The following is a 15,541-nucleotide window of genomic DNA, read 5'->3' as shown; positions in this document are numbered from 1 at the left end:
CATTTTTGTACAGATTTTTCTGTGGATGTATGTTTTCATTTTTGGGGGTGTATATCCTAGGAGTAGAATGGCTATGTCATATGGTAACTATTACAAACTACCAAATTGTTTTCCCCAGTGGTAGCATTATTTTACATTTTCACTAGCAATGTTTGAGAGTTTCAGTTTCTCCACATCTTTGCAACTCTTGTTATTGTCTGTCCTTTTGATTATTGCCTTCCTAGTGGATGTGAAGTGGTATCTCATTGTGTTTATTTGCATTTGCCTAATGACTAATGATGTTGAAATCTTTTCATGTACTTAATGGACATTTGCATATCTTCTTTGGAGAAATGTCTATTCAAATCTTTGCCCATTTTTTTTTCAGTCACATGCTCTACCCTTGAGCTATATCTTCAAATCTTTACCTGTTTTTTTTTTTTTTTAAATGGGATTGTCTCTTAATATTATTGTGATGTAAGAGTTCTTTATATAGTCTGGATATCTAACTTGCCTTTTTAACTGCTAATTGGTCCTTCCTTATTTGCTTAGAGGCAGAGAGAAGTAATAGATACAAAGACTATTAAAAAGACCTGGTGAGTTTTTAGTCAGACCTTAGTTTTTCTTATTTTTAATATACTCTCTTTTCCCACTCTTGAGAAACCTGGTTTGTTCGTTCATTGAACAAATAGACTGCTGACTATATATGCCAGGTTTGGGGGATTTTAACAGAGAACAAAACAAAAGTTCTTGCTTGTGTGGAGCTTGCATTATAGCTGGGGAGAAACAAACAGTTAACAGAAGTCATATCAGATGGTGAAAAAAGCAATGAAGAATAAAGCGGGATACAGTGTGATGAAAGTTTAACATATTCTTCACCTTTCCTGATTACTTAAACCCGGGGTCGGCAAACTGTGGCTCGCGAGCCACATGCGGCTCTTTGGCCCCTTGAGTGTGGCTCTTCCACAAAATACCACGACTTGGGCGAGTCTATTTTGAAGAAGTGGCGTTAGAAGAAGTTTAAGTTTAAAAAATTTGGCTCTCAAAAGAAATTTCAATCGTTGTACTGTTGATATTTGGCTCTGTTGACCAATGAGTTTGCCGACCACTGACTTAAACTATTCTCTGCTCTGTTGGGCCTTATTGTCCTTTCCATTTATTTTCATCCTGTACATCTTTAGCTAAACTTTAATTTCCCTCTCGCTCCTAATTCTTAATTCCCCTGAAGTCTAACTTTTGATCTCACTAGTCCACAAACCACTTTCTATTATTAATAATCTTCTAATAAGGGCCATTATTATCGTCTCAGTTTATGATCTATGTGTAACACTGTTACCTTTCTTCCCATTAAATCTCTTGTTATTTCCAGTATGAATTTTCTCAAGTTCTTTTTAAACTAGTTCCCTTTCTCTTAATTATCTCTTAAGTTTGGCCTCTCTTCTTCCTTTAATATTCCTGTGGTGAATTTTGATCATTCTCACATGATTTTATTTGCTTTCTGAGAGCATATGCCTATGAGATCTTACTTAGCTCATGCTGCAGCACTGCTTTCAGGTTTAATTAGTGGAGCTGAGATGAACAGCTGATTGCTACTCATGGAGCAGGATTCTTTTCCCTTTACTCCTTCCTCGGGCGATTTCTCCTGTTCAGGCTGATTAAGACAGGTTATTTCCATGACTGCTTTAATATTTACCTGTGACTATTAACAATTCACAATGCTCAGTTAAGTAATCTGAGTCAGAGGGTTTATTCCTTCATGGATGCTAGTGCATTTTATATTTTTAAGTCTTTTGAAAGATAGGGCTGAGTTCAGAACTTAAAAAAGGAATAGTCTTTTGATTTCTATTGCTATAGCATTTACTTTAAACCAACTTTTAATTCTTTCTTTTGTCTGGTGTTAGGCTGGTGCTTTCATTCAAGCTACTGTCACAGTGAGGCATGAATGTTTCCTTTTATATAGAGGAGGAAATTAAACCTTAGATAAATTAACAATATGCTCATGGTCACAATTGGGATTCTAATCTAGGTAGGTCTTGACTCAAGTAATGAATGCTTTAAGTTCTTTGTAGACTATAAAGCATTATATCTCCATGGGCGGGAGAGAGAAGAGCTCATAAGAATTACTTGGGAGCTTTTTCAAAATACTTAGTCCCATTTCACCTCCTGCTCCCAAATAATGCATTATTATACAACTTAGTCTGTTAAATATCTGCTTCCTAAATGTGATAGTGTGTGACTCAGTTTAATATACACTTGAAGACTGCTTATATTAAAAGAAATTCCATATTCTGTTGTTGATGGGATTTAATACATTAAATTCTATTAGAGCATACCCATCAGTGAATGACTGGTTTTACTCCTCATTCTGGTTGTGTCATTCATCAACATAAACTTCCTTGCATGTTCATATTCAAAGGATTTGGAGAAAAAGCTACTAGGTGTTGTTGGCACCAGCTTAAACTGTATAAATTATGGATATAATTGAATGAGTTAATATAATTGTTTAACTGTAGTTTGCTCCAGAGATGTAAGCTTGTAATTTGGAGGACACTGATTTTCCTGACTTCATTGTGAACCTTAGCCTTTTCTTGTGAGATTTCCATGTTGCTAGTCATTTGCCTGGGCAGGGAGAATAAGGTTGGCATATGTTTGTTCTTTTAGTTAACTAGCCTGGGGTTTAGGACACCATTTAGCAGCAGCAATGTAGATTAAAATGAAAATAGAGAAACTAAGACATTGAGACTAGAAGACATTAGAAAGATATTTAGGAACTAGAGTTGGTAGTGAATGGTAACTAATTGGGGGTCCTAAAGGTGTTGATGTGGGGGACTCAATATATAAGAAAGATCCTTTTCTCTTGCCTGAATTCTGAGTTGACTGAGAAATAAAACAAGAACCAATAGATGATAAATGAAATATTACTGTTTGTACAGTTGGGTTTTTATTGAGATAAAAATTCACATACCATAAACTTCACCATTTTAAAGTGTACCATTTGGTAGTTTTATGCTAAAAGATTTTATTTGCAAGGTTGTACAGCTATCACCACTATCAAATTCCAGAACATTTTCATTATACCCAAAGGAAACCTATTAGTAGTCACTCCCCCATCTCATCCTACATACCCCTTCCCTCATCTCCTGGCAACCACTAATCTACTTTCCATCTCTAGGATTTGCCTATTCTGAATATTTTGTATAAATGGAATCATACAATATGTGGCCTTTTGTGTATGACTTCTTTCATTTAGCGTAAGGCTCTCAAGGTTCATCAGTGTTATAGTGGGCTTCATTTAAAAAAATACATAAAAGAGGGAGAGAGAGATAGAAATATCAATGATGAGAATCATTGATTGACTGCCTCCTGCACACCCCACACTGGGGATCGAGCCTTCAACGGGGGCATGTGCTCTGCCTGGGAATCGAACCGTGACCTCCTGGTTCATAGGTTTATGCTCAACCACTGAGCCACACCGGCGGGGCTGGGCTTCATTCCTTTATGGCTGAATAATATTCCATTGTATATTATGGATATTGTATAGATATGCCACAGTTTATCCATTTATCAAATGATGAATATTTGATTAATTTCTACTTTTGGGCTGTTATGGATAATGGTATTATGAACACTGTGTGCAATTTTTTTGTGAACGTTTAAATTCTTTTGGGGAAATACACACACACACACACACACACACACACACGTACATATGTATCCCCTAGAGCAGTGGTTCTCAACCTTTTTAATGCTGCGACCCTTTAATACAGTTTCTCATGTTGTGGTGACCCCCAACCATAAAATTATTTTCGTTGCTACTTCATAATTGTAATTTTGCTATTGTTATGAATCGTAATGTAAATATCTGTGTTTTCCGATGGTCTTAGGTGACCCTGCTGGCAGTTCTCAACCTGTGGGTCACAGGAGGAACTGTGTTAAAGGGTCGCGGCATTAAAAAGGTTGAGAACCACTGCCCTAGAGAATTATACACATACACATATATGTGTATATACACACACATATAAATATACAGGTGCCTAGGAATAGAATTGCCAGGTCATATGGTAACTTTTGGAGGAATTACCTTTGCCTCTGATAAGGGTGATATCCTATCTAATAAAGAGGGAATATGCTAATTGACTGCCACACCCTCAAAGATGGCAGTGCCCACAGCCACAAGATGGCGGCACCCAGTCCCCTCAGCCCCGCCGGGGCGAGGCGCGTGGCCTGGCCGCTCCCCATGCCTGCCTCCAGAGTCCCCCAGTCCCCTCAGCCCCCCAGCTGCCCAGGGCCGGCCCGAGGTGCAGGCAAGTCTCGGATGGCAGCTGCCCAGCTGCCCAGGGCCGCCTGAGACTCAGGTAACCAAGGGCTGGCCGAGGCTTGCGCTGCCGGCAGTGACAGCAGCAGAGGTTCGTGATGGGGGCATTGCCTTCCCCTGATTGCCAGGTCGCCTCCCGCCCCTGAAGGCTCCCGGTCTGTGAGAGGGGACAGGCCGGGCTGAGGGACCCCCCCTCCAGTGCATGAATTTTCATGCACCAGGCCTCTAGTCATAGAAAATTGTAGAATGTGGCTTAGTTTTAAAAGCCAAATAGTCTAACTTACCATATTCTCTCATTTGCACCCAAGAGAACCCAATATAGACCATGGTACAGTCCACCTGATGTCTAGATTGTTAGATTCAACAGAGCAGGCACACCCATATTACTGCCTTACCAGAGTCCTGGATGTAGGTTCTGGAGTTATCTTTAGTCACTAAGTTATTTATCTCTTTGAGGAGTGGGTTAAGAGCCCAGGAGTATTTAGAGAAGTCAGTCATTCTTCATAGAAATCAAGATTTGAAAAGAAGTGTGCTACTCTTAGAAAAGAAATGAAAGCCATTTTGTCACGTTAGGAAATATATCATAGAAAGATAATGAATTCAGTTTGGGACATGATAAATTTGGGATTTCTAGTTGGGCATGTTAGATATTTATGTTTGGAGATCAGGAGATTTATAACTGCTGGAGATACAGATTTGAGGTTCATCTGCATGCAGGCAATTGAGACACAGGAGTGAATAAATCACCCATAAATAAAATGGTAGAGAAAAGTATAGTAATTCCCATATCTAAGTCTTTGAGGTGTTGGTTTTTCCAGCTCATGTTTCAGCTGTACCTTACTCTGAGTGACTCATTTCTGAGTTTTGTGATTTTTGATTTTGAATTTGTTACTTTTGGAACCTTATTTGTGGGAATTCTTCCAGGCCGAGATCAAAGGCAGATTCCTCAGAGGATTGGCATTTGCTTCTATCAAGATTGGGTGGGGGACACTACCAATCTAGAACTACCCTAAACAGAATTCTAAATATAAAGCTTTTTAAACCATAATTAGGTGAGAGTGAGCTTACTGTTGTGAATATCAGGGGAAATACTGTTGAATGCTATCTTGGTCCCCCATCCCTTCCCCAGCACTCAATGCCAAGGGTAAGAAGCAGTTTTCCTTGTACTTCCCTTGGGTAACACCTGGACTTTGCCTTTGCCTCTGTACCTTGGGCCCCAATAGGTTTTGGAATTGCAAGCTGATATTCATTGGGTTTGGCAAAATGCCCTGAAGGTGAATGAAAGCCAGTTTCTTTTCTCTGAATATTTTTCTAATTTTCCTTTCTTACTTAATCTTTGGCCTTGATCATGCTTTATTTTATCCAGTGTTTGTTATTTTAAAGTTTTAAAAATATTTTATCTAGTGTTTGTTATTTTCAATGGCATGTTGATCAAGCTATCTATTCTGTCATTCTGGCAGAAATAGAAATGTCTGTCTCTTCAGGGCATGCAGGGACAGTTGGATGCAGGGAATTCAGTAAGCCTCTAAATCAAAGGTTATAAACTTGGGACAAAATCCAATGTTTGTTTGGTCCACATAGTATTTAGAAAATAAAAATCAGGAGATTTAAAGTAAAAATTTGGATAACTTACTTCTCTTGAAAAAATTAGAAGACCTTACAATACTGGGCTTGCAATCCTGTTTGGTAACAATTTTCTAGAACTAGGAATAGCAGCTTATTTCTTCAGAGTGAACATGTTTTCTTTAGTTGCTCATAATCTTCACCAGTTGTGTAACGTATGCATATGTATACACATGCTTATTCCAACTTCTCTCATTCATGTTACCCGTAGACATTTGTGAATCATCCTTATGCCCAGTAGTAGTGCTAATAGACAATTTCACATTTGTTCATTGATTTATTTAATTCTTACATCAAACCTGCAATTTATTCCTGATGAATAAATAAAGTTATATAGGTGGTAATATTGCCAAGTTACAGATGAAAAACTGAGGTTTTATATAAATTCTTCAAGGTCTCATAGTGTCACAGTTAGAATTTGACCCTAGAACTGTCTTATTCAATGCTGTTTCAGTGCTGTTCTTAACTTTTTTTTTTTTTTAAGCAATGGAATTGTTTCAGAGAAGTCTTAGTGAAGTTCGGATATAAAGCCAATAAGGATAGCACTACTTAAATTGAAGAGTAGATGGGTGGGGGACAATTATATGGGAATGAGAGTCTGTATGTTCAACTCTTTGGTAGCCTTTAGGCATCTCTAGGAACCCCTGGGATTCTTCTAAACAGTTTGGACACACTCTGTATAACATAAACATAACAATTTGTTAAATTTTTATGAGTTTTCAGAGTGTTTTAATTAGAATTGTAACATGGTTTATAGTTTCATTTACTTTGGAGCATCTGATAAATAACTCTTCTCTATTTTTCAGATTCTCTTTGTGGCCAGATGGGTTTGTATGGACAGGCTTGTCCATCTGTAACTTCATTAAGGTGAGTGCTCCTCTTCTTCTTTATTGGAGCATGTAACATTTTTTTGGGGAGATATTTTTATTTACAGAAATATTTGTGGTAATGGGATTTGGATCTTAAGTTCTACTTGGTGAATTTACGTATGTTCTTATACATGAAATAACATAATTTCATACTTTGTCATTTATTTTTAAAAAAATCTAATCCCTTTACTTGTTTGAATTAGAAAATACAGATTAAATATTGGTTGCCTTTGTAGCAGATTATTAAATGAGATTAGATGCTACTTTTAATTTTAATCTCTTTCTAAAGGAGAATGTAAACATGTTACCTAGGTAAACATGTTACCTAATGTAAAATAGAACTTAGGAACTAAGTTATATACAACCCAGTAGTTTAAGATTTTTTGAAGTTGCAAAATCCTTTACAAATTAAATTCTATGTGAAATCCAGTGAATAAAACAGATAAATGTGGGGCTTTTCTACTCGCTTTGGTTACCATTTTCAATCCTCACATTTATCCCTGAGGGATTGCTGCAGTTCCCATAGTACAGATTGATAAGATAACCTAAATCTAGTCTGTTCATTGAAATCTTTCAGCCTAGAATATGAAGTGTTTTTGGCAACACCTACCAGTTACGTGTAGTATTGCAGGTAGTAGTACCATTTATTCATTCAGCATGTTGAGCACCTAATATGTTCTCAGGCACTATTCTAAATGTTGGGCTACAGAAGTGAACATAGCAAATAAAAATCCTATAATCATGGAGCTCATATTCTGGTGAAGGGACAATTAATGAGCAAGATAAATAAGAAGTATATGTTAGTGATTAAGGGTTAAGGTGAAAATAAGAGAAGAGGAATAGGAAATACAGTTTTTCTTTGTTGTTGTTTTTTTCTTTTTTTCTTTAAGATAGGGTAGCTATGGAAAGCTTTACTGAAAAGGTGACATTTGAATGAAGACCTGAAAGAGAGATAGAATGAGTCCTCTCTTGGATATATGGAAGATGTGCATTCCAGGTAGAGGGAATTCAGGAAGGCCAAGGCAGGAGACTTACTTGTCTTGTATGTTGGAGGTCAGTGTGGCTGTAACAGAGTGGTGAAGAGATCTAAAATTGCCTAGCTTTGGAGGGCAGAGGAGAGAGAGGAGTGATACAAAATTGTTAGAGCCACACTGGATTGAAAGGATTGAAAATGGTAACCAAAGCGAGTAGAAAAGCCCCACATTTATCTGTTTTATTCACTGGATTTCACATAGAATTTAATTTGTAAAGGATTTTGCAACTTCAAAAAATCTTAAACTACTGGGTTGTATATAACTTAGTTCCTAAGTTCTATTTTACATTAGGTAACATGTTTACCTAGGTAACATGTTTACATTCTCCTTTAGAAAGAGATTAAAATTAAAAGTAGCATCTAATGAATGTGAAGCCAAGGAATCCTTAGGCTGGAAAGAAATTCTGGTTGTTTAGAATTCCATAAAAGAAAAATGAAATTGTCTTTTTAGTGTTTACACACTTGAGTTTTCAGCAGACCAAAGCTGGCTATTCTTTTTCCTTAGTAGAAAACTTTACTCCATGCCATAATGGTATATCTTTCCCTGAGAATGCATCTTCCAGCTTATAATGGAAACAGATGGAGGGGTTGCTTTTCTACTTGGTTAATCCCTGCCATCTCCCCTCCCACCCCCCATGCTACCAAACAAGGGATACCTGTGTAATTCTGAAAAGAACTTTTTAAAAAGAGTATTATCTTTTTTTAAATTCCCAAAGCTGCTATAGAACTAATTTGACTTAACAGTGGTTTTTAATGAGTATGATGGGAAGAGTCATTTTACCCTTTTTTTGGGGACTGTTTAAAACTTTGGATATGGTCATATCAGGATATTTTACAGACTTTGATCTTCCACTGATTAGACTTCCCTATAGATATTCCAGCTGTTGGATATACAGAAACAAACATATTAAAGTCACTGATTGAGATTTTAAATCCCTTTATTTGAATATTTATGTTTAGGTTAAGCTTATATGACATTAGGTTAGGAATAATATATACCTAACTTTTTTGCTTGATAGAATTATAGAATTGGAAGGGAGAAGAGATACCATGAGTTATTTTATAATTTGCTCACTGTGTGTAATTCTTTGCACAATATTCTAGAATTAAAATTTTTGTGTGGATATAGTTATAAATGTAGTATTTAATTAATAAACTGAGAAAGTTCATGACATCTGAGTTGGATTATTTTCAGTCCTACCCTGTTTGGCTCAGTGGATAGAGTGTTGGACTGTGGACCAGGAGTTCCCATGTTTGATTCTGGTCAAGGGCATGTACTTAGGTTGCAGGCTCCTCGCTAGCCCAAGCCCTGGTCTGGGCATGTGCAGAAGGCAACCAATTGATATGTGTTTCTCTTACATCAATATTTCTCTGTCTTTCCCTCTCTTTTCCACTCACTCTCTCTAAAAATCAATGGGAAAATATCCTTGGGTGAGGATTAAAAAAATAAAAATTAAGTACACACACCTTTTATTTCTGTAATATTTTATAAAGTCCATTTATGAACCAGAGAAAACCATTGTTTGTCATTGGTTTTTCTAACTGAAAGCTAGCATTGGTTTTATATATGAAAAAGAAGAAAAGAATGACTATTTTCTGGTAGTGATGGGGGGGACACTGGTTTTTTTTAAAACCACAATCAATTTTAGTCTACCTTTCCAGAGAGTCTTCCTCAAACCAGAAACATCTCCCTAGGAATAGAGCCAGAACTCTTATAACTCTCCTATATATACTGCTGGTCTATCTAGAAAGTGGCTAGCCTCAAAACAAAAGGCATCTGAGTTGGTGGAGAAGAACTGAATACCTCATATGTGGTTGAGAAAGAGGAAATTGGTAGTAGGTAGGGTAGGGGTTTGTAGGCATAGGTAAGAATGGGAGTAGACAGTTTATGTGTAAGTGAAGGTAGGAGGTGGAACGAAAATGTGTGACATTTAAAAAATTTGTTGGGGGCCCCGGCCAGTGTGTCGCTCAGTGGTTAGAGCATTGGCCCTTGCACCAAAGGGTTGTGGGTTCAATTCCTGGTCAAGGGCACGCGCCTGGGTTTCAGGTTTGTTCCCAGCCCCGGTCATGTGTGAGGCAACTAAAAGATCTCTCTCCCTCCTTCCCTCCTCCCTCCCTCTGTCCCTCTCTCTCCCTCTCTTTCTCTTTCTCTCCCCTATCCCCTTCCACTCTATCTAAAAGCAATGGGAAAACATCCTTGGGTGAGGATTAAAAACTATTTAAAAAAGTTGTTGGGTAGGAGAGGCTAGTTAGTAAATGGATTAAAAATCTTCTCTCTCCTTTAGATATTTAGGGTAAACAAGGTAAATATTTGCTATGAATGATATTGGATCATTGTTTAATTTGAATGTGTTAGGATTATTTTTTTAATTACATTATTGTATTTTATGACTAAAAGATATACAATGGAATATTACTCAGACATAAAAAAGAATGAAATTTTACCGTTTTCGACAGCATGGATGGGTTGACCTAGAGGGTACTGTGTTAAGTGAAGTAAATGGAGCTAGGGGGAGTAAATTAATAACTTGTTCCATTAAACTACTAAGAAATATAGTACAAAAAGATATTTTTTCATCTATTTTGCTGTTAGTGTTTATGCAGAATACTTGCACGTTGCAAAAAAATCCCTAATTTTATAAATCACCAGAGGCATAGTGCACGAATTTGTGCACAAGTGATGTCTTGCTGGCCTGCCCTGATTGGGGCCCATAGGGCTGGGCCGGCTGGAGGCAGGGGGAGGGGCTGCAGGTGGTTGGCCAGCCGGCCCTGCCCCCTGGTCAAACTCCCTGTTGAACTCCTGGTTAAGGGGACAATTTGCACATTAGCCTTTTATTATATAGGATGTGAAATTATATTAAAATTAATATAGGATTCACAAGTATGCCTTTTAATTTGAATCTACTACATTCATATCCAGAGTTTGAATAATGTCTGGATAGTAAATACTGGATCATCTATATCTATTCATTTAATGAGTTTTGGAGAGCAAGAGTGAGAGTTCAGATAATGATGGATACAATTTCTATCAAACAGTAGAATCTTAAAAAATTGAGCAGAATCTGTTTGGTTCCTGAGTTTGCATAAGATAGGTTTGAATCCTGAGGTATACCTGTATATTTATTTCAAAGTACAGATTCAGTAAGAGCAAAAGCTTACTAAAAAAACCCAAAAGCTTTCCTTGAACATTTGCTTTATTTAGGCAAGTGTACACATACCTATAATAATAAAAGTGTAATATGCTAATTAGACCGGATATCCTTCTGGATGAAGCCGAGGCTGCGAGGGAAGCCTGGGTCCTGGGTGCCTGCTGGTGGCCGTTGGGAAGCCCAGGTCCTGCGTGCCAGAGGGAAGTCAGTGGTGGCAGCTGGGGGAAGGAAGGCCTACTCTTGCATGAATTTTGTACATTAGGCCTCTAGTATGTATGTAGCATACTTCTTTCACATGTTGTAGCAATAGACTATTTTTCATAATTTGGTTTGCTCAAAGCAAAATAAAATTTGATGATTTTGGGGAAATTGTTAAAATGGGCCTTTTCTGCATTTCTAAATTGGCTAATATGTATTAGAGGATTTATTTTATGGTTTATATGTGTATGTAGCCTGGGATACTGGCTTATCAGTAGCACTTTAGTTTCTGGTGACATATACCCCTTCTACATGAGATTTCTTCCTCTTGTTATCTTTTTCTGTTTTCACCCTTTTTTTCCGCACTCATTTTTTTCTTTTTTGTTATGCTTCTTTAAAGATGCTTTTTATTATTAACCCAGTGTATCTGTTTAGAATATGCTAGGGAACAAGGGTATTTTAGCACCAGAGAAGTTCATGTGTTATGTTAGTGTCCCAGATGAATTTCCTGTTCATCTGTTTCCTCCTGTTGATATTGATGACTCTGCAATTTAGAACAACCAGAAGAGGGTAGATTTGTTTTAAGGCTTCTTGCCTTGTTTCTAGTAGCAGGGTTTGGTATTAATAAGGCAGCTGTGGTATATAGCCTTAGAATCAGATAGATACAGGTTCATATCTCTGCCACATATTACTCATGATCTTGGACAAGTTACTCCACTTTTACTAATTTTGCTGTTATAGGATTGTTAATGTTTACCTCACTGGTCTGTTAGGATTTATGGGATTAAGTATATATATAAGGCATCTAGCATATTTTTTCTCTTCCATTTTTCAATAGTAGAAAGCAAAAAGAATAATCTTTTTTAGAATAAAAGAGGACAGATTTTGTATTCTTTGCTTCAACTCAAGAACATGTGAGGATTTCTTTCCCCCTTTTTTTCTATTTTTCCTTTTACCCCAAATTCTTAGATTCTTGAGTATCAGGTTTGTAACTGGCCTTCAGGCTAAGGATGTTGCTGACATTTAATATTATAAGTTTATTTTTATAATTTTATGCTCTTAGGTCTGCCCCACACAGGGACAGAAATAGCTTTTGCATTGTCATTGCCATATTTTATCATCATCTTTGTCAAACTTTTTTGGAATTGATAAAATCTATTCTCATGTTTAGTTTTTGGCATGTTTCAATTAAATGAAGGTTAATGAGAAACCCTCTTAATTTTGACCACTGTAGAAACTTTTTCTAAAATGTACTTTGAACTTTTCTGGCTTATCTTCTAAAACTTTACTGTCTAATATGGTAGCCCCTAGCCTCGTGCATCTATTTAAATTTAAATTAATTAAAAGTGAATACAATTTTAAATCAGTTCCTCAGTCACACTAGCCACATTTTAGGTGCTTAGTAGCCACATATGCTAGTGACTATCTTATTGAATAGCACACAAACATTTCTGTAATTGCAGAAAGTTCTGTTGGATAGTGCTGGTCTAGCTCACTCTAAATATAATTTAATCTTTGATCTAATGCCTTAGGGCTTCCATTTCTGAACATCAGGTATTGAAGAGTACCATTGACTAAAGGACATTATAAAAGTTACTTTTGTGACTAAATATTGTCCTTGATAGCTTGCATTTAAGGTGCTCTTACTTCTAGACCAGGCGTTATTTAAGCATTTTAAAGTATATTAATTAAATTCCACGAACAACTCTAAAAGGTCAGCACACTTATTCTTGTTTCACAAACTAGGAAACTGAGATAAAGTTAAGCAACCCAAGGACATGCATTATATTAAGGGACAGAGTTGAGATTTAGATCTTATTTTATTGCCCATGCTTCTAATCACTAAATTTTGCCTATTGGTTAACAGTATTTGTTATAATTGAGGCTTTTTCTTAAATGAGGGATACCATAAAAAAATAAGTGCAAAAGGAAAGATCAGTGCAGGAGACTGGAATAAATGATATAAAACTAGTGATTTAATTTTGAAATACATGTGTAAGATGAAAAAAATCTTGTTATGAAAGGTAGTTTTATTATGGGGATGTAGTTGAGAAATTAGAACTGTCATGAATTCATATATGTAGGGAAAAATACTATAATGTAATAGGGAATAAAAATCACTGAATATACTGGCAAAGTAAAAGAAGAATCAAATATAAAATCTCTGTCTATCAATGGTGCACACACTATCTAACAAAAGAGTAATATGCAAATTAACCATCACCCAACTACACCACAAGCCATACCCACCAGCCAATCAGGAGTGAGTATGTAAATTAACCCAACCAAGATGGCTGCAGCCACGGAGAGAGCAGGAGGCTTGGGTTTCCCTGGCAATGGAGGAAGCCAAGCTTTCCGCACACCCTGGCCGTCCCAGGCCTCCACTCAAGGCTACAAAGTTTCAATTATAGAAGATAAATAAATCCCAACAAAAATGGCGGTAGCCATGGAGCTGGAGAGAGCAGGAGGCTTGAGTTGCTCCCGGCGATGGAGGAAGCCAAGCTCCGGCATCCTTGATCTGCCTTGGCCTCCACTCAAGGCTATAAAGTCTCAATTGTAGAAGATAAATAAATCCCAACAAAAATGGCCTCGGCCACAGAGCGAGCAGGAGGCTTGGCTCCGCTCAAGGCTTCAAAGTTTCAATTATAGAAGATAAATAAATCCCAGATCCAGGGCCTCCTCTTGGGTTGCCCGGGGGCGTGGCTGGCCTGCAAACCACCACAGGCTCCTTGCCCAGGCTGTCCCACGCCCCAAGGGAACCCCCACCCTGATCTGGGACACCCTTCAGGGCAAACCAGCTGGCCCCAACCCGTGCAGCAGGCCTCTATCCTATCTAATAAAAGAGTAATGTGGCCGAAACCGGTTTGGCTCAGTGGATAGAGCGTCGGCCTGCGGACTCAAGGGTCCCAGGTTCGATTCCGGTCAAGGGCATGTACCTTGGTTGCGAGCACATCCCCAGTAGGGGGTGTGTAAGAGGCAGCTGATCGATGTTTCTTTCTCATCAATGTTTCTAACTCTCTATCCCTCTCTCTTCCTCTCTGTAAAAAATCAATAAAAATATATATTTAAAAAAAAAAGAGTAATGTGCAAATTGACTGTCACTCCAACACACAAGATGGCCACCACAAGATGGCCAGTAGGGGAGGGCAGTGGGGAGGGACCAGGCCTGCAAGGGAGGGCAGTTGTGGGCACTCAGGCCAGCAGGGGAGGGCAGTTGGGAGGGACCAGGCCTGCAAGGGAGGGTGGTTGGGGGCAATCAAGCCTGCAGGAGAGGGCAGTTAGGGGTGACCAGGCCGGCAGAGGAGGGAAGTTGGGGGCGACCAGGCCTGCAGGGAAGGGCAGTTAGGGGTGACCAGGCCTGCAGGAGAGGGCAGTTAGGGGCAAACAGGCTGGCACGGGAGCAGTTAGGCATCAATCAGGCTGGCAGGGGAGTGGTTAGGGGGTGATCAGGCTGGCAGGCAGAAGTGGTTAGGGGCAATCAGGAAGGCAGGCAGGCAGGCGAGCAGTTGGGAGCCAGCAGTCCTGGATTGTGAGTGGGATGTCCGACTGCCCGTTTAGGCCCGATCCTACAGAGTTCTTTAGATATTTGGGATGTAAATTTTTTACTAGAGCAATTTCCAGTTTTGATAATATCCAACTTATCAATTTTTTCTTTAAGGGCTTTTTCTTTTTACGTGTTAGCTGACTAATACCACACCACAAATATTTTGTTTCTTTTTTTAGAAACGCTTTATTGAGATAAAATTGACATTAGTGGCCCAGTGTACGAATTCATGCGCATTGAAAGCAAATTAATTAGAAGAAATATTTTAATATCACTATTTGCCCTTTCTCTATAATAAAAGTGTCATCCAAATTCAAGATTGACAATGACAGATGGAAACATACGTGTGATTGGCACCAGTGAGATCTTTATATGTATCGCGCATGTGTGAGTCAACTCAGCCTTTTGTAGATATAGAATAAAGTTGCTTAATTAGACCTGCTTTCTTATTTAGCTAAACTTTTTCCAGCCCAGTGAAGCACCTCAACTTCTCTTTCAGGTAATTGTCAGCAACACAGCAGTAAATATTAACAGGAAGCAGATTACTATTGTAGATCATGCAGGGAGAACAAAGGCTCAAATATTTAACTGCAGCAGTGTTTGACTATATTCTGCGCAGTGAGAAAACCTGAAGTCAATTTCAAGGTCCACCATTTCTTCTTTTCAGTTGGGTCAAGTTTCTAAGCTTTCTAAATCTCTGTTTTCTGGCTAATGAAATAAAATAGGATTCCACCAAGTCTCCTATCTACCTACTCCGGTGCATGAATTTGTGCATGGGTGGGGTCCGGCCAGCCTGGCCAGGGGGAGGGGACATAGGTGGTTGGCTGGCCT

General features: G+C 38.3%; 1 protein-coding gene across 2 annotated transcripts in view; it reads left to right on the top strand.

Annotated features, from left to right (window-relative positions):
- FOXJ3 (forkhead box J3) overlaps positions 1-15,541 on the top strand; it is a 125,445-nt gene that overhangs the window by 19,360 nt on the left and 90,544 nt on the right. For both annotated transcript variants that reach the window (XM_079777053.1, XM_079777052.1), the window contains exon 2: positions 6,724-6,784. In XM_079777053.1, coding sequence (XP_079633179.1) covers positions 6,741-6,784 — 44 coding nt within the window. In that variant the 5' untranslated portion in view covers positions 6,724-6,740. The remainder of the gene's footprint in view (positions 1-6,723; positions 6,785-15,541) is intronic.

This window comes from Cnephaeus nilssonii (assembly GCF_951640355.1).
Source record: "Cnephaeus nilssonii genome assembly, chromosome: 7".
Classification (NCBI taxonomy): Eukaryota; Metazoa; Chordata; class Mammalia; order Chiroptera; family Vespertilionidae; genus Cnephaeus; species Cnephaeus nilssonii.
The sequence above is the reverse complement of the archived record's forward strand: the minus strand, read 5'-3'. Positions and strand labels throughout refer to the sequence as shown.